Raw genomic sequence first — 27,246 nt, 5'->3', positions numbered from 1 at the left:
TACAAAGCTATACAGTGCCTTGAAAAAGTATTCATACCCCTTAATCTTTTCCACATTTTTTCACGTTACACCTACAAACTTAAGTGTATTTTATTGGGAATTGATTCCATCGATCAACACAAAGTAGCAGGCATGTGAGAAGTGAAAAGCAGATAATACAATTTTTAGTAAATAGAAATCTGGAAAGTGTGGCGTGCATTTGTATTCAGCCTCCCTGAGTCAATACTTTGTAGGACCACTTTTCGCTGTAATTACAGCTGCAGGTTTTTGGGGTCTGTCTCTACCAGGTTTTCACATCTAGAGGCTGAAATGATTGCCTATTCTTCTTTGCAAAATAGCTCAAGCTCCATTAGATTAGATGGAGAACGTCTATGAACAGCAATGATCAAGTCTTGCCATAGATCTGAATGGGCTTTAGGTCTGAAATATGCTTTAATCTAAACTGTTCCCTTGTCGTTCTGGCTGGATGCTTAGGGTTGTTGTCCTGCTGGAGGTGAATCTACGCTCCAGTCTCAAGTCTTTTGCAGCCTCTACCAGGTTTTCCTCCAGGTTTGCCCTGTATTTAGCTCCATCCATCTTCCCATCAACTCTGACCAAATTTTTGTTTATTAAAAATTTTGAAAACCATTTATTATTTTCTTTTCACTTCACACATATAGTACCTGCTACTTTGTGTCGGTCTATCACATAAAATCCTAATAAAATACATTTGAGTTTATGGGTGTAACATGAAAAAAATTAAAGGGGTATGAAAACTTTTTCAAGGCACTGTATATCAATCCGCTTAGCTTCTCCTGATCTATAACATGGTGCTGTCAGATTGCATTTTAACCATTAAAGAGCAAACCTTGTATGAGCTGATGTTAAAGCAAGGTACTAACAACTTCAAAATGTGCCAAAAATAATAAATTACAATGTTACATCATTAATTAGACACATATACATCATACTGGGGATGCCCCTGGCGAATATGAAATCTTACCTCCATCAATGATTGGTGTGGGGTTTTCAGGTCCAACTGGTGGAGGTTTCCAATGAAGGGCAGAGGGGTAGGTCCGGGAGGCATCTTTGCTCTGCTCTTCTTTGATCCATTTAACCAGTAGATAAGCAAAACAATGCAAACTGCAAAATATATTATCACATCGGCTCTAGTCAAAAAGTAGGTGAGAAAAGCCATAGTGAAGTCCTGAGTCTGTTCTGAACGCACTGCTGTCTGGATATATGAGCACCTGGATTTAATTTCCAACTTGGATTAACTTACTGGCCCGCTGCCATTCCACATACCTGTTGCTGTTGTTTTGGACTGTGTTCTCCTCCTCCTCCTGTTATTTTATTTCACCTAACGAAATGTTTGGTGGCATGTCCTTTCTTATGCAGTTAGTGGCAGTTGAAGGATGGAACTGAGCATGTGCGTCCACTTCAGTGAGGTGAACACAGAAATTAGAAAAGGACAGATAGCAGGTGGTGTTATATGAATAGTTTTTAATCAGTCACTCAGTGGCTATAATAAATTAAATTAGATTCAAGTCCTGGTTTGAAAACTGTGGATTATTATTCCCTTTAAGAAGGTGGAGGTCTACTTTCTCCTAGAAAGACTGCCACTCTAGTCTATCGACTATGTATGGTACTGAAGCTCAGCCTTATTCACATTCAAATATGAATGATCTGCAGAAACAACTATAGACTGTGTGCAACAGTGGAAAAGCCGATCTTTCCTTCTAATATCGGATTAGTAATGAACAGCATAGGCGATATTCGAATTCAAGATATTTTGTGAAATTTTGACCTAATATTCACCACGAATTTGCAAATTCACCAATTTGTGATCTCCAGTCATTATATTCTTGATTGGGAAAATCGGTAATGTAATATGCTCATATTGTGCAAGCAATACAGGCGTGCCTCACGTTTGCTTTTTTTTCAAGTTCCTAGAAGTTTCCTGAGACTGGAGAAAATGGTTGGCAGCAACTTTCGTGATTTTTCATTACAGCACTGTGCTCCAATATATTTGCGATTGCGAAAATCAGCACTAATGATGCTCATATTTTGGGCGCAATACATGCAACTTTACATTTTATCAGGTCTAAGTAGATATTACTGATTGGTGCACTAAGTATTGTTGTGACATCACAGCACTATTTGTGTAGCATGTATGTATGGACAGCAGAGAAACAGTAATTCCTATCACACTACCTAACACCCTGCACTGGAACCTATTAGCTACACTTTATCACTATCTAACCTACACTGACTATCTCCCACTAACTATCTGTATTATATATATATGAGCTAACTATCTAATGTAATTGGATAAGGAATGGGATCCAGATGAAAGCACAGAGCACAGCAATGTCACTGCTCTCTCTCTCAGAACTGCAAAAAACTGCAGAAAATGCCTGCTGGGGAGTGTCTTATATAGCAAGGGGTAGGCAACTTTCCTATTGGTTTCTAGGGATGTGGCTAAGCTCTGACAAAGGTATTGCAGCCTTCTCATTGGCCCACAAGCAAGAAGGGAGGTTACTGATGGGAAAAAAAAATCTTGAATATTCGTGATTGCGAATATATTCTACATCTTCGTGAATTCTCGTGAATTCTCAAAGTGCCGATATTTGCGATAAAAATACGCAATAAGAATATTCGCGAGCAACACTATATCGGATGACCCTTTTAAAGGGGTTGTCCACGATTTAAATATTTATAGCCTATCCTCTGCCATCCCGCATCTCCTGTTTGTAGAGTTGCTCCAGGGCTGGAAGTCATCTCCAGAACTACACAGCTCCACCCATGGTGTCGTAGATAGAGTTGGCTATCATTCACTTAGGTGGGTGCAGCTCTTCAGTAACCAGCTAGACAAAGGCAAGGGCTGTGTAGGTTCAGTGCTGATTTCTGGAACTGGAGTTACCCAAAAAATGCTGATCGTGGGGGTGTGGTCTTTTGGACCCCTGCCAACGAGATATTGATGGCCTTTCCTCAGGACAGTAATAGCAAAAAGGGTAGTAAAATCCTGGACAACCCATTTAAAGGAATTGTCTAACCTCTATGAGGAGGAACAAGGTGCCATAGTGGATGATAGATATGTTTAATCAGTAACCCTTAGGTTAAGGATGTATTACATAAAAAGATCAGCCAGGCCATTGTCGTGGGGGCTGGGGGGCAGTTGGGAAGCGTTCCTTCCCAGCAATCGTCTGCTCGCTCTACAAGCAGCGATCTCCTCCTCAGTCTGGGAAAGAGCTATCGTTATGCCATCGCTCTTCCCCATACTGAATCATTGTTTGCCGGCAGCAGAGGACTGATCACTCAACATGATCTGTCACCTGCAAAGGATGATTTTTAAATCTGTTGAAAGATTGGGATTGCCCAATGAACGAGCTGCAGATCATCATTATCGAGCCTTACTATGAATGCTCATTAGCGATGATCTAGCAGACAATCTGCCAGTGTAATCTAAAGTCAACTATTTGAAGCTATAGAAATGCTGGTCAATTCACAAAACAGGGATACCGGAAGGGTACTTCCAGCCCTCTATAGGACTGTCCAATCCTTGTCCGTAATATAGACAAAAATAGGACATGTGCCAGCTCCACACTCTGTCATTGTGCCACTCTGTGGTCTTCTGATGCTGCTGCCACCTCCACACTATGTCACCTTGCCATTTTTTGGTCTTCTGATGCTGCTGCCAGCTTCACGCTATGTCATTTTGCCACTCTGTGGTCTCCTAATGCTGCTGCCACCTCCACACTATGTCACCTTGCCACTCTGTGGTCTCCTGAGGCCTCAACACTATGTCACCTTTCCACTCTGTAGCCTTCTCATGCTGCTGCTGCCACCTCCAAACTCTGTCATTGTACCACTCTGTGGTCTCCTGATGCTGCTGCTACTTCCACACTATGTCATTGGGCCACAATTCTCATGCTGTTCCCACCCTCCCTACATCATGACTGGGCCACTATTTTGCCTTTTTGTCCAGGTTGACATCATCATTTATTTAACCCTTCTTCTGATCTGTCAAAAAGGAAGGAAAAAGGAGACACACAACGGATCCTGTCTGTGTAGCAGCTGTAAGGCCTGTATGATCTCATAAGAATTGGCTTATGATTTGGTAGTCAAAAGCAGGAGTGGGTACAAAACACAGTAGATATGCAAACATTCCATTTACGTGTCATCTCTATTTTGGATTCACTCCTGTTTTTTTTTGGCATTAGCAATACTGATGGAACCAAATGCTGACCGAGTGAAGCCGGATGCTCAACAGACAGGATCCGTTCTTTTGGGGGTTATTGTTTTGACAGATGAGAGGAAGGGCAAAATAATCAGTGATGTCAACACAAACCTTCTGCTGACACTCTCTCCACTCTGTCTCTACTTGTATAAGCGCTTAACAGAACAGGTTCTGTAGACATGTATGTGGAATCAGTTGACGACGGTGTAAAAGGTGTGCCCTTTTTCACTCTATAGTAGTATCTTGGTCCTCTGAACAGTTCTTTATACCTGACGCTAACATCGATCTGTAAGGCTGAGTTCATACTTGAGTTATTTGGTCAGTTTTGGCCACGTAACTGCCCTAATAAGTGAAGTGTGCAGTGATTCTAAGAGTGATACCTGTCATCTGCATGTCATACCGACTCACAGTATTATTTCACTACCAGAGCAGACTCCCTATATGTGTTTCTGCAAGGCACAGTGTTCTACACCACTGTACAGGCTGTCTGCAGCCAGGAAGTACCTGTTTTTTAACATGATTCGCCACTAATTAATTCGGATCGAATCAAATCTTTTTGGAAAATTCGGCGAACCGACCGAATCAAATTTTTGAAAAATTCGCTCATCTCTAATTATGTCCAATTGTAAAGTCAGCTTGAAGACATCAATACATCTTGGTATATTATGGTGGTTCTTGCCTGTACAACTTACTGTTACAGAGAGAGATCAGGGCCTCCAAATCTAACGGCAATGCCCCTGTTGCTCCTAGAGGCTCATTTGCATATACTAAAACACATATGAACATGGGACCAACACAGATGCCTTCAGCTGCCAAGCGCACATATAACAGATTAGCCAGCTTCATAGGTACACATGTGCTGACTAACTATCAATCCTACTGTGTTACGGGCAAAAACAAGATTTTGGGTCTTTTTACATGGGCAGATCTGCTGCCAGTGAGTGTAGATGGCTGATTACAAGCACAAAATTAAATCTATAAAATGGGCTTTCTGGGACTCAGCAGGCCCCTCATTGCCACCTCCATTGCAATGAATACACTGTACCTGTAGGTGAAAGTTTGGAATACATTTACCATACTATGGAAGGAGACAGAATGTTTTCTTCCCCTGGTGAGTGTGCAGATGAGGTGGATACAGGAGTTTGTACATACGTCAGGGAGAGGAATAGTTCTAACTCTGTCCACAGTGGGAATGACTTCCCTTCCATAGCCCATGTTTGTTAAAGCTGCTCTCAATCAGAGCCAAATGTATTTGCTCCACTGCTCCAAATTGTCTTAATCCAAGGATTTTACATGCATGGAAGAAACCACCAGGCATGGTCAAAGCAGTTCTCATTTATTACAGGAAGTTAAGCAGTTTTTATATTATCAGAGAGGGCGTTCCTCTACTGATGCTCATGCCATTGTTTCATTGGCTAAAATAAAAAAATAAGAAAAGAGATAATACTTGGCATCTGCTCATTGTGCATTATTTTACTAACTTTGGTATGTTAACTATGTAAATATCTTGGTGCCAGCGCCATATCGTAATGGCTTCACACTAACATCAGTACAGCATACGTCATATATGACACATTAAGGAGGAGGGTCCTCTTGGGTAGAACGAAACCTTTGTGCTTTGGTCCCAAATCGAGTACATAAGGCGTTGTCTAAGATTTGGAGTATATGGGGGCCATCTTAGTTGATCAAGAATGATATCCACATCTTTATCATGTTGGAAACCTGGAAAAAGAGGTCATCTCAACAGAAGCTGGATTTTAAGAAGATAAACATCACATGATAAGGTTCCTGGTTGGTTGATCCAGAAAACTTCAGAAGTAAGCATAACATTTTTTCTACAGGTGTGTCATGTGTAATTAAGATGGCTTTTCAATACAGAAATACTTTTCACAGAAAACCCCTTATAAACATAATCAACACCAACGTTAGCCTCTGTGTTGTCAATTGTGTCCAAAATATACTACTAGTTCAGTTTGGCACATGTCATATATTTTGCAGGGGTTAATGTGAATCCAACATCGGGCTTGAGAATTAAATCTTCCTTGGAAACTCCTGGTGGTGGATAGAAAGTAAATGCTTGAAGAAGTCCGGTGAAGAACAGGAAAAGTTCCATTCTGGCCAAGCTTTCTCCAGCACAAGCTCTTCTTCCTGTAGAAATAGAATGTAATGTGTAAAGAATTAAAGGTGCCGAAATGATACTTTTATTACAATAATGCTGCCAATTCCATGACCAGCTCCTGAAGAAGGTTGACATAGTGACTACACTTCCTTTTCTCCAGATATGGCTCAGCCATTTGGGCTTGGCAAAACTGAACATCTCTCTAGTGGTGATGCTTATCTTCAAGTGTAGGGCTGCCTGTGGGTATGAGCCCACAGCATTTGAGGACATGTGTGTCATTGGGAACTGAAATATTGGTAAAAAGTTAAGGAATATCAAGGGATCCACTTGAAGGTGACCATGTACCCTGGAAACTCAGTGTAATGGGGGTATCAACTCTGACTTAGTCGGGGTATTTAGACACAGGTAGCAAACTTTTACCCTGAGACAGATACTCTAGACTCTGAGCCATATACTTTAGGCTATGATACATTGCTGAATAATGTTAAAGGGGTTGTCTGGCCATATATATTGATAACCTATAGTCACGATAGGTCATCAATATCACCCCGCCGATCAACTGTTTGAAGAGGAGTCGGCGCTCCATGCAAGCTATGCTTCTCTATAGGACTATGGCACAAAGTTTGTAAAGTAGAGGTTGTAACTAGTGTTGACCTAGAATTGACTTCGATTCAAATCTCAGGAAAAATTTGACTCGCCAAAAAGCTGAATTTCCTTGCACTAAAAAAAAAAACATACTCACCTCATCCATTTGCCCATGAAGAGGCAGTTGTGGCCATCTTGATTGAAGATACCACGCAAAGTGATCGGTGATGATGTCACTGCGCCCGGTTGACGTTGTGACGTCATCATGTCACTTTGCGATATTTTGCATGGTGTCTTCAATCAAGATGGTCGCTATGGCCTCTAAGTGACCCCATGAATAAAATGAGTATTTTTTTTAAATTTCCTACCCTGATTGATCACTGAAAGGCCTAAATGTCAGCCTGAGATGCCGCAATCAGCGATTATCACGACATCTGAGGGGTTTAAAGACAGCAGGCGGCGTGATCGCCGTTACTCGTTATTGCACCCGATACATACAAAAAAATGTGGTTTGTGACAAACTAATTTGTCACTAATCAAATTTCTTTGTGAAATTCGGTGAAGCAGCCATGTTGAATTTTTCATAACTTTGTTCATCTCTAGTTATAACAGCAGAAACACAAATTGAATATATTATTTCAACTTTGATTATAGTCACCCGCTCAGTAAAATGGTACGGCCTACTTTAGTCCTGTAAAATATCTCCATAGAAGAGCTGGATAGGACTAAACATGGCGTCAGTCATGTGACCTTTCATGTGACCCTCACAAGTATCATGTGATCTGGCTTTCAGTTAACTAACCAGGTATCTAACAAGTGAAAAATAGTGTACTGAGGAGCGGAACCTGAACACTATATACAGTATTACTGCTGCAGCCGCTTCTCATCAGTGTCTGTGTAGATACAGGTATGTGTGTGTTGTGTTTTTTCCCGCTACACTAAACTTTATTAACAACATGACAACAGAAAAAGCAAATGTTTTACATCACCTAGAGACAGACTGTAATATAAATTCACACAGTGATGTCGTTCCTGTAATAACCACAAAAAAACATCATTATTCCATCACTAGTCATTTAATTCTTATGTGGATGAGTCCTCTGTGTGGACCCAGGACGTGTATGCCTTGTGTTGTTAGAAATTACATGATGTGTAGGGTGTCATATGTGTGAAGGAAATCATATACACTCCATCTTGTCTGCTATATTCTCATGCGCCATTATTCCTATGCTGATGCTTGCAATTTTACATAATCTCTTGGACAAGATATACAAACTCAAGGCCAAATGTTTGTCTCCACTTTCATGAGTTTCACAGCTTTTTGGCCTAGAGCAGTGGTGTATATAGAGCTGTAAGGGTCCAATAGCAAGGATCAAACCAGGCCCTCCAGACTGGATAGAAGGGTTTTTGCCTAAACCCCTTTCAATGACCCTTGGGTCTTTTTTTTCTACTGCCTCATTTGCTAAAAGTTGTTCTTTTAGAAGTTAGAGTCCTGACCAAGTTTTCACCCCATGCAACGCAATGATGGCTGCACGCGTTTCTTTGCAGGTCACCATGGTTAACAATGGAAGAACAATGATTTCAAGCATCACCCTCCTTTTAACAGGTCAAGTCTGCCATTTTAACCCAATCAGCCTGACATAATGATCTCCAGCCTTGTGCTCGTCAACATTCTCACCTGAGTTAACAAGACGATTACTGAAATGATCTCAGCAGGTCCTTTAATGACAGCAATGTAAATGCAGTGGAAAGGTTTTTTTTGGGATTAAGTTAATTTTCATGGCAAAGAAGGACTATGCAATTCATCTGATCACTCTTCATAACATTCTGGAGTATACGCAAATTGCTATTATAAAAACTTAAGCAGCAACTTTTCCAATTTCCAATATTTATGTAATTCTCAAAACTTTTGGCCACGACTGTACATTATAAATGATAGATTGAAATTGCCTTTATGTTCATCCTCAGCTCAGCTCTTCTCTGGTGGAGCTGAGAAATCAGGGGCAATCCAGGCCTTGTTCATTTTTATCTGAGTTAACCTGTCAGCATTGCTAGTGGACAAGTGGATACGCTTATCTGTTATGATGCCACCAGCAGCACTAAATACACTCTCAGACAAAACGCTGGCGGCAGGGCAGGCCAGCACCTCCAAGGCGTAGAGCGCAAGTTCGTGCCACTTGTCCAGCTTGGACACCCAGTAGTTGTAAGGCACTGAGGGATCATTTAGGACGCTGACATGGTCTGCTATGTATTCCTTCACCATCTTCCAAAACTGTTCCCTCCTTGTACCACTAGGCCGCGCTTCAGAGTGAGGTTGCTGGTGGGGTGTCATGATAGTGTCCCATGCCTTGAAGAGTGTTTCCCTGGCTTTGTTGGAACTGCTGTGTGTTCCCATTGTCTCCCTTCCCCGGTTGCCTAAGGAAGTACGGACTCTGCCACCAGCATTGTCAGATTGAAAATTCCAGAGCAATCTCTCTGGTATTGCACCATTTTTCTTGTCCTCTCCACCACAGGAATGAGAGATGAGAAGTTCTCTTTGTAGTGGGGCCGAGAAGGGTGAACACCCAGTAATCCATTTTATTTAAAATGCGCATAAAGCGAGGGTCGTGGGAAAGGCAGCCTAACATGAAATCTGCCATGTGTGCCAGAGTACCAACAGGCAAGATGTCGATGTCGACATCAGGATGACTCTCCATCTCCTCTTCCTCCTCCTCCTCTTCTTCTCTTCTGCCCATCCACGCTGAACAGATGGAATTATAGTTCCATGCCACTACCCTCTGTAGCAGAGGCAACTGTCTCCAGCTCCTCCTCCTCCTCTTCATGGTCCAATTCGCGCTGAGAAGACGAACTGTGGGTGGTCTGGGTATTACCCTGTGTGATGTCCTCCCCCATTTCCTCGTCTGCCACATTCAGAGCTTCGTCCTTAATTGTGAGCAGTGATTGTTTGAGTAGACACAGCAGTGGGATGGTTACACTGATAATAGAGTTATTGCCACTAACCATCTGTGTGGAGTCATCAAAGTTTTTTAAAACCTCACACAGGTCTGACATCAATGCCCACTCCTCGCTTGTGAATAGTGGCAGTTGACTCGAAAGGCGACGACGATGTTGCAGCTGGTATTCCACAACTGCCCACTGCTGCTCACAAAACCTGGCCAACATGTAGAACGTAGAGTTCAGGCGCGTGCTCACGTTGCACAACAGTCGGTGAGCTGGAAAACACAAGCGCTGCTGCAGCGTTGACAGACCGGCTGAAGCTGTGGATGACTTGCGGAAATAGGCACATATGCGGCGCGCCTTCACTAGTAGCTCTGGCAAATTGGGGTATGTTTTGATAAACCGCTGAACCACTAAGTTAAGATGTGGGCTAGGCATGGGATGTGTGTCAGTTTGACGAACTCCAAAGCCGCCACCAAGTTACGGCCATTGTCAGACACAACCATGCCTGGTTGTAGGTTGAGTGGCGAGAGACACCTCGGTCTGGTCCCTTATACCCTGCCAAAGCTCTGTGGCGGTGTGCTGTTTGTCCACTAAGCAGATAAGCTTCAGCACGGCCTGTTGATGCTTACCCACAGCAATGTTACACTGCTTCCAGATAGCGACTGATGGCTGACTGGTGCTGGAGGTGGAAGTGGAGGAGGATGAGGCGGAGGAGGAGAAGTGGGGGTTGGAGACAGTAACATAGCTGCTGGCGGAGACCCTGATGGACGTAGGGCCTGCAATCCTGGGCGTGGGTAGCACCTGTGCCATCCCAGGGTATGACTCACTCCCGGCTTCCACAACATTCACCCAGTGTGCGATCAGGGAAATGTAGGGTCCCTGGCCACCAGCACTTGTCCATGTGTCCGTGGTTAAGTGGACCTTCCCAGTAACTGCGTTGATCATGGCATGGGTGATGTTCTGGGACACATGCTGGTGTAAGGCGGACACAGCACAGTGAAAAATAGTGGCTGCTGGGGACTGCGTACCGAAGGACAGCCACCGACATCAGGCTGCGAAAGGCCTCAGTATCCACAAACCTAAATGGCAACATTTCAAGGGCCATTAATTTTGAAAGTTGGCAGTTTAGCGCTATGGCCTGTGGGTGGGTATTTGCGCTTACGTTCAAATGACTGTGGTATGGACATTTGGATGCTGCGCTGGGACACGGATGTGGATGTTGTTGCTGATGGCTCATGCAAAGGTCCAGGTAATGGGCGAGAGGTATCCGGGCCTGCATCTTGGACAGGAGATTGGACAGCATGTAACACAAGGGAAGAGGAGGCAGTGGTGTGAACTGCAGACCCAGATTGTGGACCCAGGCTTTCGGCCCACTTATTATGGTGCTTGGATGCCATGTGGCGGATCATGCTGGTGGTGGTGAGGTTGCTAGTGTTCACGCCCCGGCTCATTTTGGTACGGCACAGGCAGAAAACTACCACTCTTTTGTCCTCTGCACTTTCCTCCAAAAAGTGCCATACTGCGGAACACCTACGCCTTCGAAAGGTTGATTTACGCATGGGGGTGCTCGGTGTAACGGTTGCGGGCCTGTATTGTGTGGGCCAACTTCTCCCTTTTGCAACCCCACTGCCCCTTCCAGCCTGTTGCGGTGCTGCAGATCCTTCCCCCTCTGTACTGCTGTCCTTGCTCGGCTTTTCACCTTCCCATGTTGGGTCAATGACCTCATCGTCCACCACCTCCTCTTCCACTTCTTCACTCTGCTCATCCTCCTGTCTTGACCTAACCACATCCTCAGTGATTGACAACTGTGTCTCATTATCATCCACCTCGCGAACGAAATGATTGCCGTTCACCACCGTCATCTTCTTGAGTCTGTGAAGGCTCAAGAGGTTGGTAATCAGGGCACAATATCTCAGGTCCGTCTTCAAGCGTGCTGGGCGCGAGGGCCAAATGTAATAGTGGCGCTGGAAAGAGCTCCTCGGAATATCCGAGTGTGGGATCACTCGCTTGGCAAGCCTCTCTATGGTGGGAGGAAGGATGATCTGAATGAGGATTCGGTTGACCAGACTCTTAGCTACAGGGACTGGACTTGGTGGAAGAGAGGGTGGTGCTTAACCGACTGGATGCATTATCTTCAGCAATTCAACCGACCAACTGTTCGCACTGGTCCGCCTTGGATAGTGTTGCCGTGCGCTGCCCAGTTAAGTTGGACATGAAGTTGGGTACGGTTTTCTTAATTTTTTTTATGCTGCACTGGCAGCAGGCACAGTTTTATTGTGCCCAGTGCCAAGGCCTCTGCGTGAACCATCAGCATCATGCCCACTTCCCCGTCTCTTAGTGCTCACCTTCATCATATTTATGGATTTGTTACTGGTTATGACGCAGTTTTTTTTGCTGTCTACAAAAGACACCGTTCTCAGATGCAGTACAGTATATGACAAAGAACAGCACAGATTTTTGACACTATTTTAGCCACAGATTATTTGAATCTGCAGTATAGACACTGTTTTATGATGTTGTTTATATTTATAACTATATTATTCCCAATATATGGCCCTAACAACCACTGACGGTGTTCAAATGCAGAGCACTGAGATTAATGGATTAAACCGCAGACAGCAAAAATGTGGTCAGATTCTGGGAAATATGTATATATATTTTTTTTCACTTTTTCCCAATATATGGCCCTGAAAACCACAGACGGTGTTCAAATGTAGAGCATGTGAGATTAACGGATTAAACCACAGACAGCAAAAATGTGTTCAGATTCTGGAAAATATGTATATATATTTTTTTCTCACTCTTTCCCAATATATGGCCCTGAAAATTACAGACGGTGTTCAAATGCAGAGCACTGAGATTAACGTCTTAAACCGCAGACAGCAAAAATGTGGTCAGATTCTGGGAAATATGTATATATATTTTTTTTTCACCTTTTCCCAATATATGGCCCTGAAAACCAGATTCTCAGATTCTGAGAAATATGTACCGTATTTTTCACTTTATAAGACGCACTCGATGATAACACGCACCCCAGATTTTAGAGTAGAAAAATAAGAAAAAATATTTTTCATCAGACCTCATATCAGCCCACTCAGAGCCTTATAAGACCTGAGATTAGCCCATCAGTACCCCCAATAAGACCTGAGATTAGCCCATCAGAACCCCCAGACCTGAGATTAGCCCATCAGTACCACCAGACCTGAGATTAGCCCATCAGCACCCCCAGACCTCAGATTAGCCCATCAGTACCCCCAGACCTCAGATTAGCCCATCAGTACCCCCAGACCTCAGATTAGCCCATTAGTACCCCCAGACCTCAGAATAGCCCATCAGTACCCCCAGACCTCAGAATAGCCCATCAGTACCCCAGACCTCAGATCAGGTACATCTAACCTGTCCTGCTCCGCGGCCCCTCTTCAGCTGTCGTGCTCCCATCTTCCCGGCCTGACATGACTGCGTGCAGCGTCAGGTCATAGTGCGCACACTACGTCCTGACGCTGTACGGGGTCAGGACAGTGCAGCGCAGGCCAGAAAGATGGGAGCGCGACAGCTGAAGAGGAGTCGTGGCGCAGACCAGGGAGGGTAAATGTTACCTGCGCTTGCGGCGCTTCACTCCATGCTCCTAATACATACTAGTGAGCGCTTATAAAGCGAAAAATAAGGTATATATTTTTAACTTTTTCCCCAATATATGGCCCTGAAAACCACAGATGGTATTCAAATACAAAACACTGAGATTAACGGATTAAACCGCAGACAGCAAAAATGTGGTCAGATTCTGGGAAATAAGTTTTTTTTTCCACCTTTTCCCAATATATGGCCCTAACAACCACTGACGGTGTTCAAATGCAGAGCACTGAGATTAACGGATTAAACCGCAGACAGCAAAAATGTGGTCAGATTCTGGGAAATATATGTAAATTATATTTTAAAAAAAGTGCAACTTTGCACTTTCAAATTGCTGCCAACACACACAATAGTACTTAAAAGGACTTTTGGGTCTTTGAAAAGTCTTTAAAATGAGTAATTTGCGATTAAATTCTCCCTACACTCTCTGTCCCTTCCTAACAGCAGCTCTCCCTGACTCGCAATGAGCCGAACCCGCGTGACCTGGTGCTATATAGCACCCGATGACGCGTCCCGGCCAGCCAATCACTGTAGAAAAACATGGCTACTGGCATTACAGTGATGGCAATACTTACCTGCACTTTTTTTGGCTGCTTAGCAGGCGCCAAATGTGTGGAGAGGAGACTCGAGCATGGCGCTCGAGCACATGTGGTACTTGCGGAGCATAGCGATGCTCCAGCTGAACAGGTATTCGGCCGAGCATGCTCGCTCATTACTAATGATACCACATTCCTCACACAGTCTAAAAAACTACAGGGTAGGTTTCTTGAAAAGGGATACCCAAAATGATTAATTAAGGACGCCCTGGAGTAAAGTAAAACCCACAGCCAAGATGATTGCCTACATCCCCGCATTAAAGCCACCACAACTGAGGAGAATTTTAAACACAATAATTTTATCACAACTAGGGATGAGCGAATCCGTGAAAGTTCAGGTTCGCCGGGTTCGGCCAAACTTCAGGTCAAAGTTTTGGTTCGGAAAATAATAGCAGTCATAAAACAGAATGCAAAAGTGGCCATTTAGGGTTTAAAAATAGCAACAAAAACCTAATTCACCTCATACACTTGAACAAGCTGCAGCATTCTCTTGTATATTCAATCAGCAGGACCTGCCAAAGGACCTGTGATGTGCGCGATGACGTCACCGAGCTCACTACGTGGGAGAGAGCGGTGACGTCATGGCGCACATCGCATGTCCTTCGGCAGGTCCTGCTGAATGAGGATAGAAAAGACTGCTGCAGCTCGATCAAGTGGATGAGGTAAGTTTTTTTTAACCCCTAAATGGCCATATTCTTTTGCATTCTGTCTTAAGAATGCTATTATTTTCCATTATAACCATGTTATAATGCAGGCATGCTAAACCTGCAGCCCTCCAGCTGTTGTAAAACTACAACTCCCACAATGCCCTGCTGTAGGCTGTTCGGGCATGTTGGGAGTTGTAGTTTTGCAACAGCTGGAGGGCTGCAGGTTGAGCATGCTTGTTATAACGGAAAATAATAAAATGACCCGGATGTCGAACTCGGACTTCAGTGAAAAAGTCTAGGTTCGGATCCGGGTACCCAAACTCGCAAAGATTTGTACGCTCATCCCTAATCACAACCTACTCCAAATCCCACCATAATGTACCCAACATACTCAAAAAACACTGGCACGTCCTACTAGCAGATCCACACCTGGAAAAGATTCTACCAAAACAGCCCTATACCAGCTTTAGGAAAGCCCCCCGCCCTCAAGAGGGTTCTTGCTCCTAGCCGCCTAAAACAACATAAACCAGCTATCAACAACAATCTGCCTCTAATATGTAATCCAGGTAGTTTCAAATGTGGGATGACCAGATGTCTTTGCTGCAGTATCATTTAGATCGCAACCAATCCCTCTCCTCCACCACCTACGGCACGACTTTCCAGATAAATTATCACCTCATCTGCAAAACAGATTACGTAGTCTATGTCATCCAGTGTGGGTGCAGCCTACATACCCTTATTCCTGTTATAACTTTGGTGAACATCTTATGCCCTAACAGCCAGTCAAATTTTGTAAATTTTTATTTAATTTATTATGGTACTCATTTTACATAAGTTTTTTTATATATCTTAACTTTTTTATTTAAACACCTAACATATCTTATATACACCTTTTATGCACAGCTTTGATACCATCTAGTGGACTTTTCCATGTACGGCACATCGCACAGTGCGTAACGGGATTTTATGTGACTAATAGTTTTAACCTTATCTTAGAATTAACAGATTTATGATTTTATTGGTGTTATACCTGCCAGTTTTTATGTTACATTTATGTACTCATTAATTGACGTTCTTTGCCATTTTTATGAATTTACATTTTTATTTTGTTTAATACAGATTATACACAAGAATTAAAAGATTAAAGATTAATTATTTAGTTTTTTTTTCACAGGAAAAAGCTACATTCTTATATTTTCAGGAGGATGTGTTAGTTTTATGCAGTCCTGATCAAAAGTTTAAGACCACTTGAAAAATGGCAAAAAATCCTATTTAGCATGGCTGGATCCTAACAAGGTTCCAAGTAGAGCTTCAACATGCAACAAGAAGAAATGGGAGTGAGACAAAACATTTTTTGAGCATTCAATTTAATGAAAACAATGAATAAACTGAAACAGGCTGTTTTTCAGCTGATTAAAAGTTTAGGACCACACCTCCAAAACCCCCCCCCCAAAACAGAAATCCAACTTCCAAACATGAACTCAGTAATGAGTAGCTCCGCCGTTATTGTTTCGGCATGCTTGATGCAAGCGTTTCCATGAGGTGAGTGGGAACATTTCTCCAAGTAGTGAAGACGGCCGCACGAAGGCCATCTACTGTCTGGAACTGTTGTCCATTTTTGTAAACTTCCCTTGCCATCCATCCCCAAAGGTTCTCATTTGGATTTAGATCAGGGGAGCACGCAGGATGGGCCAAAAGAGTAATGTTAATCTCCTCCTGCGGGCATTGTATACTGTAGCGTTGTCCTGTTGAAAAACCCAGTCGTTACCACACAGACGAGGGCCCTCCGTCATGAGGAATGCTCTCTGCAACATCTGGACATAGCCAGCGGCCGTTTGACGCTCCTGCACTTTCTGAAGCTCCATTGTTCCACTGAAGGAAAAAGCACCCCAGACCATTATGACTCCCCCTCCACTGTGGCGCGTAGAAAACATCTCAGGTGGGATCTGCTTGCCATGCCAGTAACATTGGAAACCATCAGGACCATCAAGGTTACATTTTTTCTCATCAGAGAATAAAACTTTCTTCCACCTTTGAATGTCCCATGTTTGGTGCTCTCTTGCAAAGTCCAAACAAGCAGTTCTGTGGCGTTCAAGGAGACGAGGTCTTTGAAGAAATTTTTTGATTTTGAAGCCCTTCAGTCTCAGATGCCGTCTGATGGTTATGGGGCTGCAGTCAGCACCAGGAAGGGCCTTAATTTGGGTCGAGGATCGTCCAGTGTCTTGACGGACAGCCAATTGGATCCTCTGGCTCAGTGCTGATGACTTTTTTTGGGTTTTCCACTTGACTTTTTTGTTCCATAACCCTCAGGATCATTTAAGAAATTCCAAATGACTGTCTTACTGCGTCCCACCTCAGCAGCGATGGCGCGCTGTGAGAGACCCTGCTTATGCAGTTCAACAACCCGACCACGTTCAAAAAGGGAGAGTTTTTTTGCCTTTGCCATCACAACGTGTGAATACCTGACAGAAAATGACAATGAATCCACATCTTTGCACAGATTTTGCCTTTTAAAGGTATGTGGTCCTAAAATTTCGATCAGCTGAAAAACAGCCTGTTTCAGTTTAATTGTTAGTTTCAATTAATTGAATGCTCAAAAAATGTTTTGTCTCACTCTCATTTCTTCTTGCTGCATGTTGAAGCTCTACTTGGAACCTTGTTAAGATCCAACAATGTAAAATAAGATTTTTTGCCATTTTTCAAGTGGTCTTAAACTTTTGATCAGGACTGTATGTGTACCTAAATAGTAAGAATGCTGAGGCTTTAAGACAGCTATTGGACTCACTAATATTACTTAAAGGGCAGCCATGGTGAAGGTGTCATCACACACCTAAGAGCAGACTCCTAAATCTCTGGGGAACACTTCATCAGATTAGGTGGCCAGAAAGGCAGCATTGTTCCCCTTGATGGTGACTGCCCCATCGCCCATGCCTGTAGTAGACACAGAACTGCTATGGATCCTCCAGAACCAGACAAGAAAAAGGTATGGTTAGAGGGAGGTGCCATACAAAGAGAAGGAGGGTTGTGGCATATACACACTAAGGTCTGCCTGCCCCGTTGTTTGTTTCCCATGATGTCTGCCCTGTCCCAGTCAGTGGTCTACAACAATAAGGGAATGTGCACCATACTTTTACAGAACTAGTTTTCTTCAGGGTTTCAAAATGTGGATGTAAAATGTGTGTAGGGATGTGCACATTTGCAAGGCATAACCCTAGTAATCCTACCCAAGCACCCAGGAAGTCCACTCATGACCAGATTACCTGTTCCAGGGATTGCAAGTGGACTACATACAGCTACCTATGGTGGGTACTTATGAGGATGTCCTGGTCTGTGTAGACTTGTTAGTAGGATAGCCTGAAGCATGGCAAGTGGCCAAGGCAACTGCTAAGACTACTTTCAAAAAGTTAAGTGATCTGTAGATATGGAATCCTAGAGACCATAGAAGGTAATTGGGGCATATAGTTCAATGGTGAACTCATGAAAGAGATCATGATAACCCTAGTAATAGAATAGGAATCCATGTTCCCTACCATACACAAACTAGTTGCCCTGGGTGGGCTGTCTACCTACTGCCTTGTCCTTGGTCTAAGTCATCCTGAGAGGAAAGGAGAAACTGTCTCCATATGAATTACTTTTGGGCAGTTTCCCAAGGACAGGACTGTATTTTCCCCAGCAACTGCAAGTTGCTCGTGGGTCACAGTTCGCTCACATATGACTGATGCCTTGTTTCAATTGGACCATGGATACATTACACAGGACTCATACATGGGCTATACCATTCTACTGCATATAGGGGTCAACTGTCTGATGTACAGTAAGAAAGGTATGTATGCAGAATTTTAAATACTAGAAAATATATATTAGAAAATTGTATGATTTCCTATTACCGTATATACTCGAGTATAAGACGAGTTTTTTGGCACATATTTTTGTGCTCAAAAAGCCCCCTCGTCTTATACTCGAGTCTAGGTCTGTATTATGGCAACTTACATTGCCATAATACAGACCAACAGTGGCGTAGCTATAGGGGTCGCAGCGGTCACGGGGCCCCCCAGGAGATAGTGAGTAAAGCCCTGGATTATTTATTTCGATATCTTACTTTGTCTAATAACTCCGGTAATAGCAGGCAGTGCGGGGGGCCTGCGCCGCCTAGTGAGAGGAGCATACTCGTGACGTCAGTGAGTGAGCGCCGCCCCCCGCACTGCCTGCTATTACCGGAGCTAAGACAAAGTAAGAATCGATATCCAAATAATCAGAGTAAAGAGCTCAGCAATGAGCAATGATTAGAGTTAAAGTACTGATTAGTTTATAAATATACTGCTGTGAGCGTCGGGGAGGGGGATCTGTGGATGGCACTGTAGGGGGATCTGTGGATGGCAGTGCCATCCACAGATCGCCCTACAGTGCCATCCACAGATCTCCCCCCTAAACAGTGCCATCCACAGATCGCCCCTAAACAGTGCCATCCACAGATCCCCCCCCCCCCATGATGGCACTGTTTAGGGGAGGGGGGGATCTGTGGATGGCACTGTTTAGGGGGGAGGTCTGTGGATGGCACTGTTTCGGGGGGAGATCTGTGGATGGCTCCCTGTATTTAATGCAGAGTGTGTGTGTATATAATGCACACACTCTGCATTAAATACAGGGAGTCAGAGTCAGACTCCCATCAATCTGAGTCACCCTCTTGCATATGTGTGTATATAATGTAGAGTGTGTGCATTATATACACATACACTCTGCATTATAGCTGCATTTCCCACCCTAGTCTTATACTCGAGTCAATTTTTCCCTTTTTTGGGGGTAAAATTAGGGGCCTCGGCTTATACTCGGGTCGGCTTATACTCGAGTATATACGGTATTTATTTTATTTATTTATTTTATGCACTTATATAGCACTACTATATTCTGCAGAGTTTTACAGACATTAGAATAATATAAACAAATACATTAAAAAATAAAAACTGGAATACCCCTTTAACTAATTTGTAGAATTATGTGCTTTAGTTATTTAAGGGTTTTTATTACTAACCTGCAGAGAAAGGCATAAATGCATCATTTCGGACAAACTTCCCATCTTTATCCAAAAAGTGATTGGGATTAAAATCATAGGGAGTTTTCCATTGAGTCTTGTCATTGAGAACTGATGTCAGGAATGGAATAACCTCTGTATCCTGCGAACAAAAAATCATCAATAATATTTCTTTACTATGTACATTTCCACATATGTGATTATTGGAGTGGCAGTAGACCCCATTGCGGTCTCTATCATTAATATTTAAATACATACTTGTTTGGATATTTTTTTTCCTGGTTATGAGAATTTTGTTTACTCACTTTTGGGATGCAGTATCCCCGAAAATACACATCAGTTGGAGGGGCATGTGACAGGTTCACTGGAACAATATTGGCAAATCTCTGTACTTCATGTATTACTGCATCAGTATAAGGCATTTTTTTTCTATCCTCTACTGCTGGCAACTGTCCTGGTTTAAGATGTGTTTTAATTTCATCCTGAATTTTCTCTGTAAAGTAAAAGAAAAAAATGAAAAATTTTTACGGCATAAACTAACTCAAACATGCTCATACAACTCACTTGACAGATTATCGGAGCAATTTTAAATTTTTGCATTTTTGTTTTTCAGTCTCTGTCTTCCTGAAGACATAACTTTGTTATTTTTCGGTTCACATAACCGTTTGAGGACTTGTTTCGTGTTTTGCAGGACATGTGGCACTTTCTAATGGCATCATTTAATATTGCATAGGGTAGTGGGAAGCTGGAAAAAAAATCTAAAAGAGGTGGAATTGGGGATAAAAATGCAGTTTTATGGGTCTTGTTTTACGGTATTCCCTATATGGTAAAACTGACATGTAGTCTTCATTGTCCAGGTCAGTACGACTATGTTGTTCCATATTTTTATGGTTTTTATTATTTTAATACTGAAAAAAATAAAAATCTTTTGACCAGTTCAAGCATGGACTTTACTCAGTAGAAAGGAGTTCTAATGTTCTTGAGCATCTTATTCCACATAGCTTTCTTCCTTCACACTGTTCAAAAAAAAAAAAAAAGGTGCCTGAATACCGTTCTTTAGCATAGCATAGTATTTCAAGTTATGGTTACTAGACTTCTGGAGATCGATTGTTAATCTATATTTATACTGATTGTAATGCTTGAAGTCGACAAGGATTCATTTTCTTCCGGATCAGCGTTGCGGGTTAATAAAGCAAAACTAGATGGACTTTTTTTTTTCTTCTTTCAGCCTTACGAGCTATTAGTTTTGAACGCGAATATTCTAATCGCTAATTTTTATCGTGACTATCGGCGCTTCGAGAATTCACAAAGATCTAGAATATGATGCTATATGTTCGTAATAGCGAATATTCTAGATTTTTTTTATTACTATATAAACCTATAATCTTTTCTCACTTATTATATATAGCTTCTCTTAATTCTTATTATGCTATCTATCATCCATACTTTCTTATTCTTTATAGTTAATATTTTACCAATCATTAATACACTTTTATTATAAGTATTTTCCTACCTATTATTAATAACTTCTTTTTAGAGATGCTATATTATTTTTAAAATAAATCATTACCTATAACACACAATAAACAACTTATAACAGACATTTACACAAAGGGTGTCTGTGAAAAGCCAGATATGTGCAAGCCAACAACCTATCCATAAGACAGGAACAATTAGCATACCTTACAATGGCAGCCTTGTGCATTATGAGACATTCAAATTCAGCTCTCATCTGACTGAGATCCAGTAAGCCTCAAAGTTGCCTGATTTGAGTTGGATGGCTTGGGGGACCTGCACACCTAGATCATTATCATTAGGGTGACAAAAATTGTAAAAAAAAAATTGGGATGCCTGCTAACTCTTCTCTTACTGCTTAGGAGGGCTGCATAAAAATTTTCAGTTTTCTAATTGTCCTAACATTATATTCATAACCTTTCCATACTATTTTGACATGTAAACTCATTTGCATAAATTTGGGCATATGGGAAAGACATGCAAATAGTGTTTCAGCTGAAAAACAAGGCAGATTCTGCAAATTTATGGCAAATATTTAGTTAAGAATTTGTGAATTCGAATATTGCATATGCCGCTCATCACTATGAGCTACGTATATTCACCAAAAGCCAAATGCTCCACCAAAAACACACACACACACATCTCCACTCTATATGGTGAGGACCTAGAACATTTGATAACAAATGGGGAAAGTCTGCACTGTTGTGGCCTCTTCCCAAATAGTCATTTGTGAATGGTCATGAAAATACAGTAACACCTCTTTGAGATGATAAACCAGAAATCTATTTAAAGATGTCTTCTAGAGGGATGGTCCTCACAAGGAAGATGGCCAATCTACTTACACAGAATATGATGGAACATAGGGGTGCACTTCTCAGTCACATTACGTTATGCAGCTTTTGGAAATAAACATAAACATACATGTAATTACCAATAAACAACAATTACTAGCTAGCAACAATTACTTTGAATTTCCGGATACTTCATCATCAACAAAATTCCCCAACGGATTGTTGTAGATGTAGTTTCAGTACCAGCATCAAAGAGATCGAGGACTGAATGGTACAGATTTTCATCATGAAAATAGGTCTCAGGTTTTGTTGACTCCTGAAATGACATAATATGAGAAATTCCACAGGTTACGCACAATGTATTGCCAGTTCGTCTCAGCACGATTACTCAAAATCTCTGCTTTTATAGGATCATTCCATCTTGTTCTAGACATTTTTCAAATAAACAGTAGTGTTAATTGCAAATATTCTAATCACAAATTGTTATTGCGAATATCGGCACTTCGAGAATTCTCGAAGATGTAGAATATAGTGCTATATATTCCTAATCGCGAACATTCTATATTTTTTTTCATCAGTAACCTCCCCTCTTGCTTGAGGGCCAGCGGGACAGTCCTAAATTTCGTCCTTTGTCCAGCACTGTCAGAAGGGTTGTTTTGTGTCCAGATTTCAACAATATCTGCTTCCTTATGACTCATATAGCTGAATACAATAGTGAGGCCAGAAGCCATCAGTTCCCTGCTCCCTCCTTGCCCTGCCATCTGTGGTTTGGTTCAGGTAGGCATGGAGCAGTGTGCCAATACATTTTGGAGTTTTATCAATGGAATGAAGGATCTTTCATCATTTTTTGAACCTACATTCATTACGGCTGTTGATCCTGGATTTACTTTCTCCGTGCGCCATTCTCATTTGCATTGAAGACAATTTGGAGTGGCGAGTTGACTTTACTTTGTGGTTTGTTTATTACGAAGTGAGTACCGTCTCTAGAGGGACTACATAACTGGGAATCAAGAGGGTAATTTTTTTTTCCAAGGGTCATGAAAAGTAAGTAGATATGTCCCTCTGTCCTGGATGGCAATTCCTGGAATTCAAACGTGGAGCTAATTTAAACCTCTTGTTGCTTTTTTGTATGTTTGACTAGACCAGAAGTATGGCCCAGATATAAGTGATGTCACACTCCTCTTCAAGATCTTCAAGATCATATTGGCATCTCACCCGTTAAAGACACTCACCTGTTCCTGTTTCAAAAGATATGCATCGATATATCCGGTGATGTCATTGGCGTTGAACTCTAGTCTTTTTTTCTTAACATTTTTTTTTATAAAGTCTATTAGATTTTCGATGTTCTGCATTATTTTCTTATGTAGACCCAAGAGTGTTCCAATGAAGGGATAAAAATTGAACAGCTGTAGAAATAAATAACTTCAATTTAGATTGTCTTGAAAAAAGAAAAGAGAAGAAAAGAAAAACGCAGACTTGTTTAATGTCTATGGGAGCAAGCACTAAGTCTACCAACTTCAGACATCGAGGGTATAGGTAGTATGAGATTACTATACAACGATTAATGATATGCAAATTTAAGGAGATGAAATCTGATTAACTGCCTGAATAAATATCGCTAAAATAAACTTTATTCAATAATCAAGTTAAAAAAATGTGTGGAAGTTCACAAAATCCTTTTCAGACTGGGCATCAGAGGCATAAGGGCGCAATTTGAAAATATATCTTGACTACTCCCCTGCCTATGTCCCAATAGAAGAGTATGATAACGTGCTATAGTCTCATCAACACACAGTTAATAAGGTCACACTCATATATACAGACTCAAAGCCCTGCACTGCGCCCCCATGTAACGGGAAAAGTTCCTATATTTCAGAGCTATATTCTAAAGGGTGGCTGTATACTAAGCTGCCTACATACGGTCAATCAGTACATACAGTTTAGTCATATGTCAGCGCCTTCATCTGCCTTCTTTCGTAGATCTAAGGCTACTCGCAGTACGCTCCGGTGCCCTGATCAATATAGTGATGCCTAGTCGGCTACATAAATCGTTCTGCTGTAATATCTATACTTGTGTTGCTAGCTCATGTATACGCTCGGCGCATTTCTTATGCTGATAAACATCAGCCTTTCATCGGGAGCGATAGCTTAAGACACACACAGATGGATTGTAGTAGCCGCACGTCACCGATGGCTTAGGTAGCCTCCGACTCTGTAGTGGCCATTTTTTTAACTTGATTATTGTATCGCTAGTATGACTTTTAAAGTTCTACTATGTCAGATTTTATATTAAAGTATGGATAATAGTGTAGCATGGTGGCTCAGTGGTTGGCATTTGCACTATGGTCCTGGGTTCGAATTCAGTCAAGAGCACCATTAGCATTGGTTTGTACACTCTCTCAATGATTGTGTGGCTTTCCACTGGGATCTATGGTTTTCTCTCACACTCCAAAAACCATATGGATAGGATGATCTATGATCTATGCAATTGTTCCTGGTTGAGAGGTAGGAAAATTATATGACTGATAGACCTTTGTACAGCGCTGCAGTGCTTGGTGGTGCTAGATAAGCAACAGAGAAAATAAGGCCGCTTTCACATGGGCGAGTATTCCGCGCTGGTGCAATGCATGAGGTGAACGCATTGCACCGCACTGAATCCGGACCCGTTCACTTCAATGGGGCTGTGCACATGAGTGGTGATTTTCACGCATCACTTGTGTGTTGCGTGAAAATTGCAGCAAACTCAATATTATGCATTTTTCGCGTAACGCAGGCCCCATAGAAGTGAATGAGGCTGCGTGAAAATCGCAACAATCCGCAAGCAAGTGCGGCAGTGGTGCGGTTTTCACGCATGGTTGCTAGATGACGATCCGGATGGGGACCCGATCTTTATTATTTTCCCTTATAACATGGTTATAAGGGAATATGATGATAAATAGCGGGGGGCACACCGATAATGAAGTGAAGGAGTGCAGGCCTGGTATAAAAATAAGCATGAACTGAACTGAGAGAAATACCAATAACAGCCGCACCTCCAAGAATCAATGATAATTTATTGAAGACACAAAATTTAAAACCATGGACAATAACAACCTAATCCCACTGGAGGGAGAAAATGATGAAAATGGGACAAACATCATCCAAGGATACCATGAGTAATATGGTGCTAACATGAACAAAATACATCCATAGGACCAAAATAATATACTTATCCGGTAGCACAGTGGTAACACAGGAGGAGAGATAATAATGAACAACCCTTCAGTAGGACAAGCAGGAAAGAAAATTCCTCACGCGTATCGCTAGTCTCCAACTAGCTTCATCAGAGGTCCATGGTTATAAGGGAAAATAATAGAATTCTTAATACAGAATGCTAAGTTAATTAGGGATGGAGGGGTTGAAAAATAAAAATTAAATAAATAATTAAACTCGCCTCATCCACTTGTTCACGTAGCCCGGCTCGTCTTCTTTCTTCTTCTTTGAGGACCTGGGAGGAAGAGGACCTTTGGTGACGTCACTGCGCTCCTCACATGGTCCATCACATGGTCATTCCCCATGGTGATGGACCATGTGATGAGCGCAGTGACATCACCAAATTTCCTCCCAGGTCCTCATAGAAAAAGAAAGAAGACGAGCCGAGCTACGCGAACAAGTGGATGAGGTGAGTTTAATTATATTTTTTTAGTTTTTAACCCCTCCATCCCTAATTTACTTTGCATTCTGTATTAAGAATGCTTTTATTTTCCCTTATAACCATATTATAAGGGAAAATAATAAAATCTACACAACAGAAGTTCGGGTTTGGGTACCAAACATGCAGATTTTTCTCACGGGCGTGCAAAACGCATTAAAACGCTTTATACTCGTACAGAAAAATCGCTCATTTTCCCGCAACGCACCCGCATCTTATCCAGCCCTCACACGCAACGCCCATGTGAAAGAGGCCTAAGACAGTTTTTTTCCCCTAAAAAAGTCAGAATGACCAAAAAATTATATCTCTGTCATCCCCCACTGCCCCGTTCGCATTCCTTTCAGGATCCTTTCTGGTCTTTATTTCCTGGTCTGCTTCAACAACCAGGAAATGACTGCTCAGCCGATCACCGCACCCACCTCTGCCAGAGATTAGCTGAGAGGTCATTTCCTGTGTATTTGGAGGGACCAGAAACTAGAGAACAGGAGACCCAAAAACACTGGAACCAGGGCAGCGAGTGAATGGTGAGGTAGGACTTATTTTGCTTTTCTATGGCATTCTTACCTTTTTTACCATTTACTAGCCAAACAACCTCTTTAAATATACATAATGTTTGATAATAGCTAGATCCAATCTCTTCCATGGAACAAGTATGCCCCATGTGGGTGGATGCTGGAGGGTCACTCACAGGATACTGCTGTAGGAGGATAGAAGAGATGGAGCATGGAGGAGGCACTGTATCTGGCTATAGTTTGTGGTAGTGTGGATGGTTTTAGCTGGGTGTATTATAGACTGTTCTAGTTCTGGGTCCTGTGGATTCTCTGGTTACGTGCTACAACTGTCTGGAGATACTGTTAAAGGGAACCTGTCACGTTGAACATGGAGTCTGAGCTGCACACAGCATGCTATAGAGCAGGAGGAACTGAAGAGTTGGATATACAGTTTTATTTCAAAAAAACTTGTATTAAATACATTTATATTCCTGCTCATTCTGGGCTTTGAAGAGACAGTCCTATCAATGATTGACAGCTATCGCTGTATACACAGTCACAGAGGGCAGGCTGTGAATCACTGATAGGACCGTCTCCTTGATTGTCCAGAATGAGCGGCAATATAAACTCTGGATTCAGAAGTCTGGCCCTGATGATCACAAGGTGAAAGGAGCGGCCTGACCTAAGTGCATCAAGAGATGCTGTTATAAATGATTCTGAAAGCCCTACCAGCCGTTACGTGGGGGCACTGTGGCATCATCAGAGCAATTATTGCAAATGGTTTCTACTGCTTGTTGGGTGTAGTACTGTATACAGGTCCTAGTGCTATTAGCACCTATTGCTATTGGGAAAGAACTGGCCCAAGGACAAGACTGCACCTTTCTAGAAGAAAAGGAGACCGGTTTTGTAGCTTAGCTGTTTATTATAATGTAGTCATTTCCCCTAACCTACATCTTTAAAGAAGTCTTTTATCATCAAGAGATTTTCAGGCAG

At 42.2% G+C, this 27,246-nt stretch overlaps 1 protein-coding gene across 4 annotated transcripts in view; it reads right to left on the bottom strand.

Moving 5' to 3' along the window:
• LOC121007378 (cytochrome P450 2K1-like) overlaps positions 1-27,246 on the bottom strand; it is a 61,354-nt gene that overhangs the window by 22,501 nt on the left and 11,607 nt on the right. For 2 of the 4 annotated variants that reach the window (XM_040439261.1, XM_040439265.1), the window contains exons 5-9: positions 23,304-23,477; positions 22,246-22,387; positions 20,071-20,258; positions 19,766-19,907; positions 5,535-6,367 (exon numbers count right to left, since the gene is read on the bottom strand). The exons of 1 other annotated variant lie outside the window; for it this stretch is intronic. In XM_040439261.1, the coding sequence (XP_040295195.1) occupies positions 6,183-6,367; positions 19,766-19,907; positions 20,071-20,258; positions 22,246-22,387; positions 23,304-23,477 (831 nt within the window). In that variant the 3' untranslated portion in view covers positions 5,535-6,182. Of the gene's footprint in view, positions 1-982; positions 1,331-5,534; positions 6,368-19,765; positions 19,908-20,070; positions 20,259-22,245; positions 22,388-23,303; positions 23,478-27,246 lie in introns of those variants that run through there. One more of the 4 variants, XM_040439262.1, reaches the window with a different exon arrangement.

The sequence above is a fragment of the Bufo bufo genome, chromosome 7 (genome assembly GCF_905171765.1).
Source record: "Bufo bufo chromosome 7, aBufBuf1.1, whole genome shotgun sequence".
In the NCBI taxonomy this organism is placed as follows: domain Eukaryota; kingdom Metazoa; phylum Chordata; class Amphibia; order Anura; family Bufonidae; genus Bufo; species Bufo bufo.
Note: the sequence above shows the minus strand (reverse complement) of the source record. Positions and strands in the feature narration are given on the sequence as shown.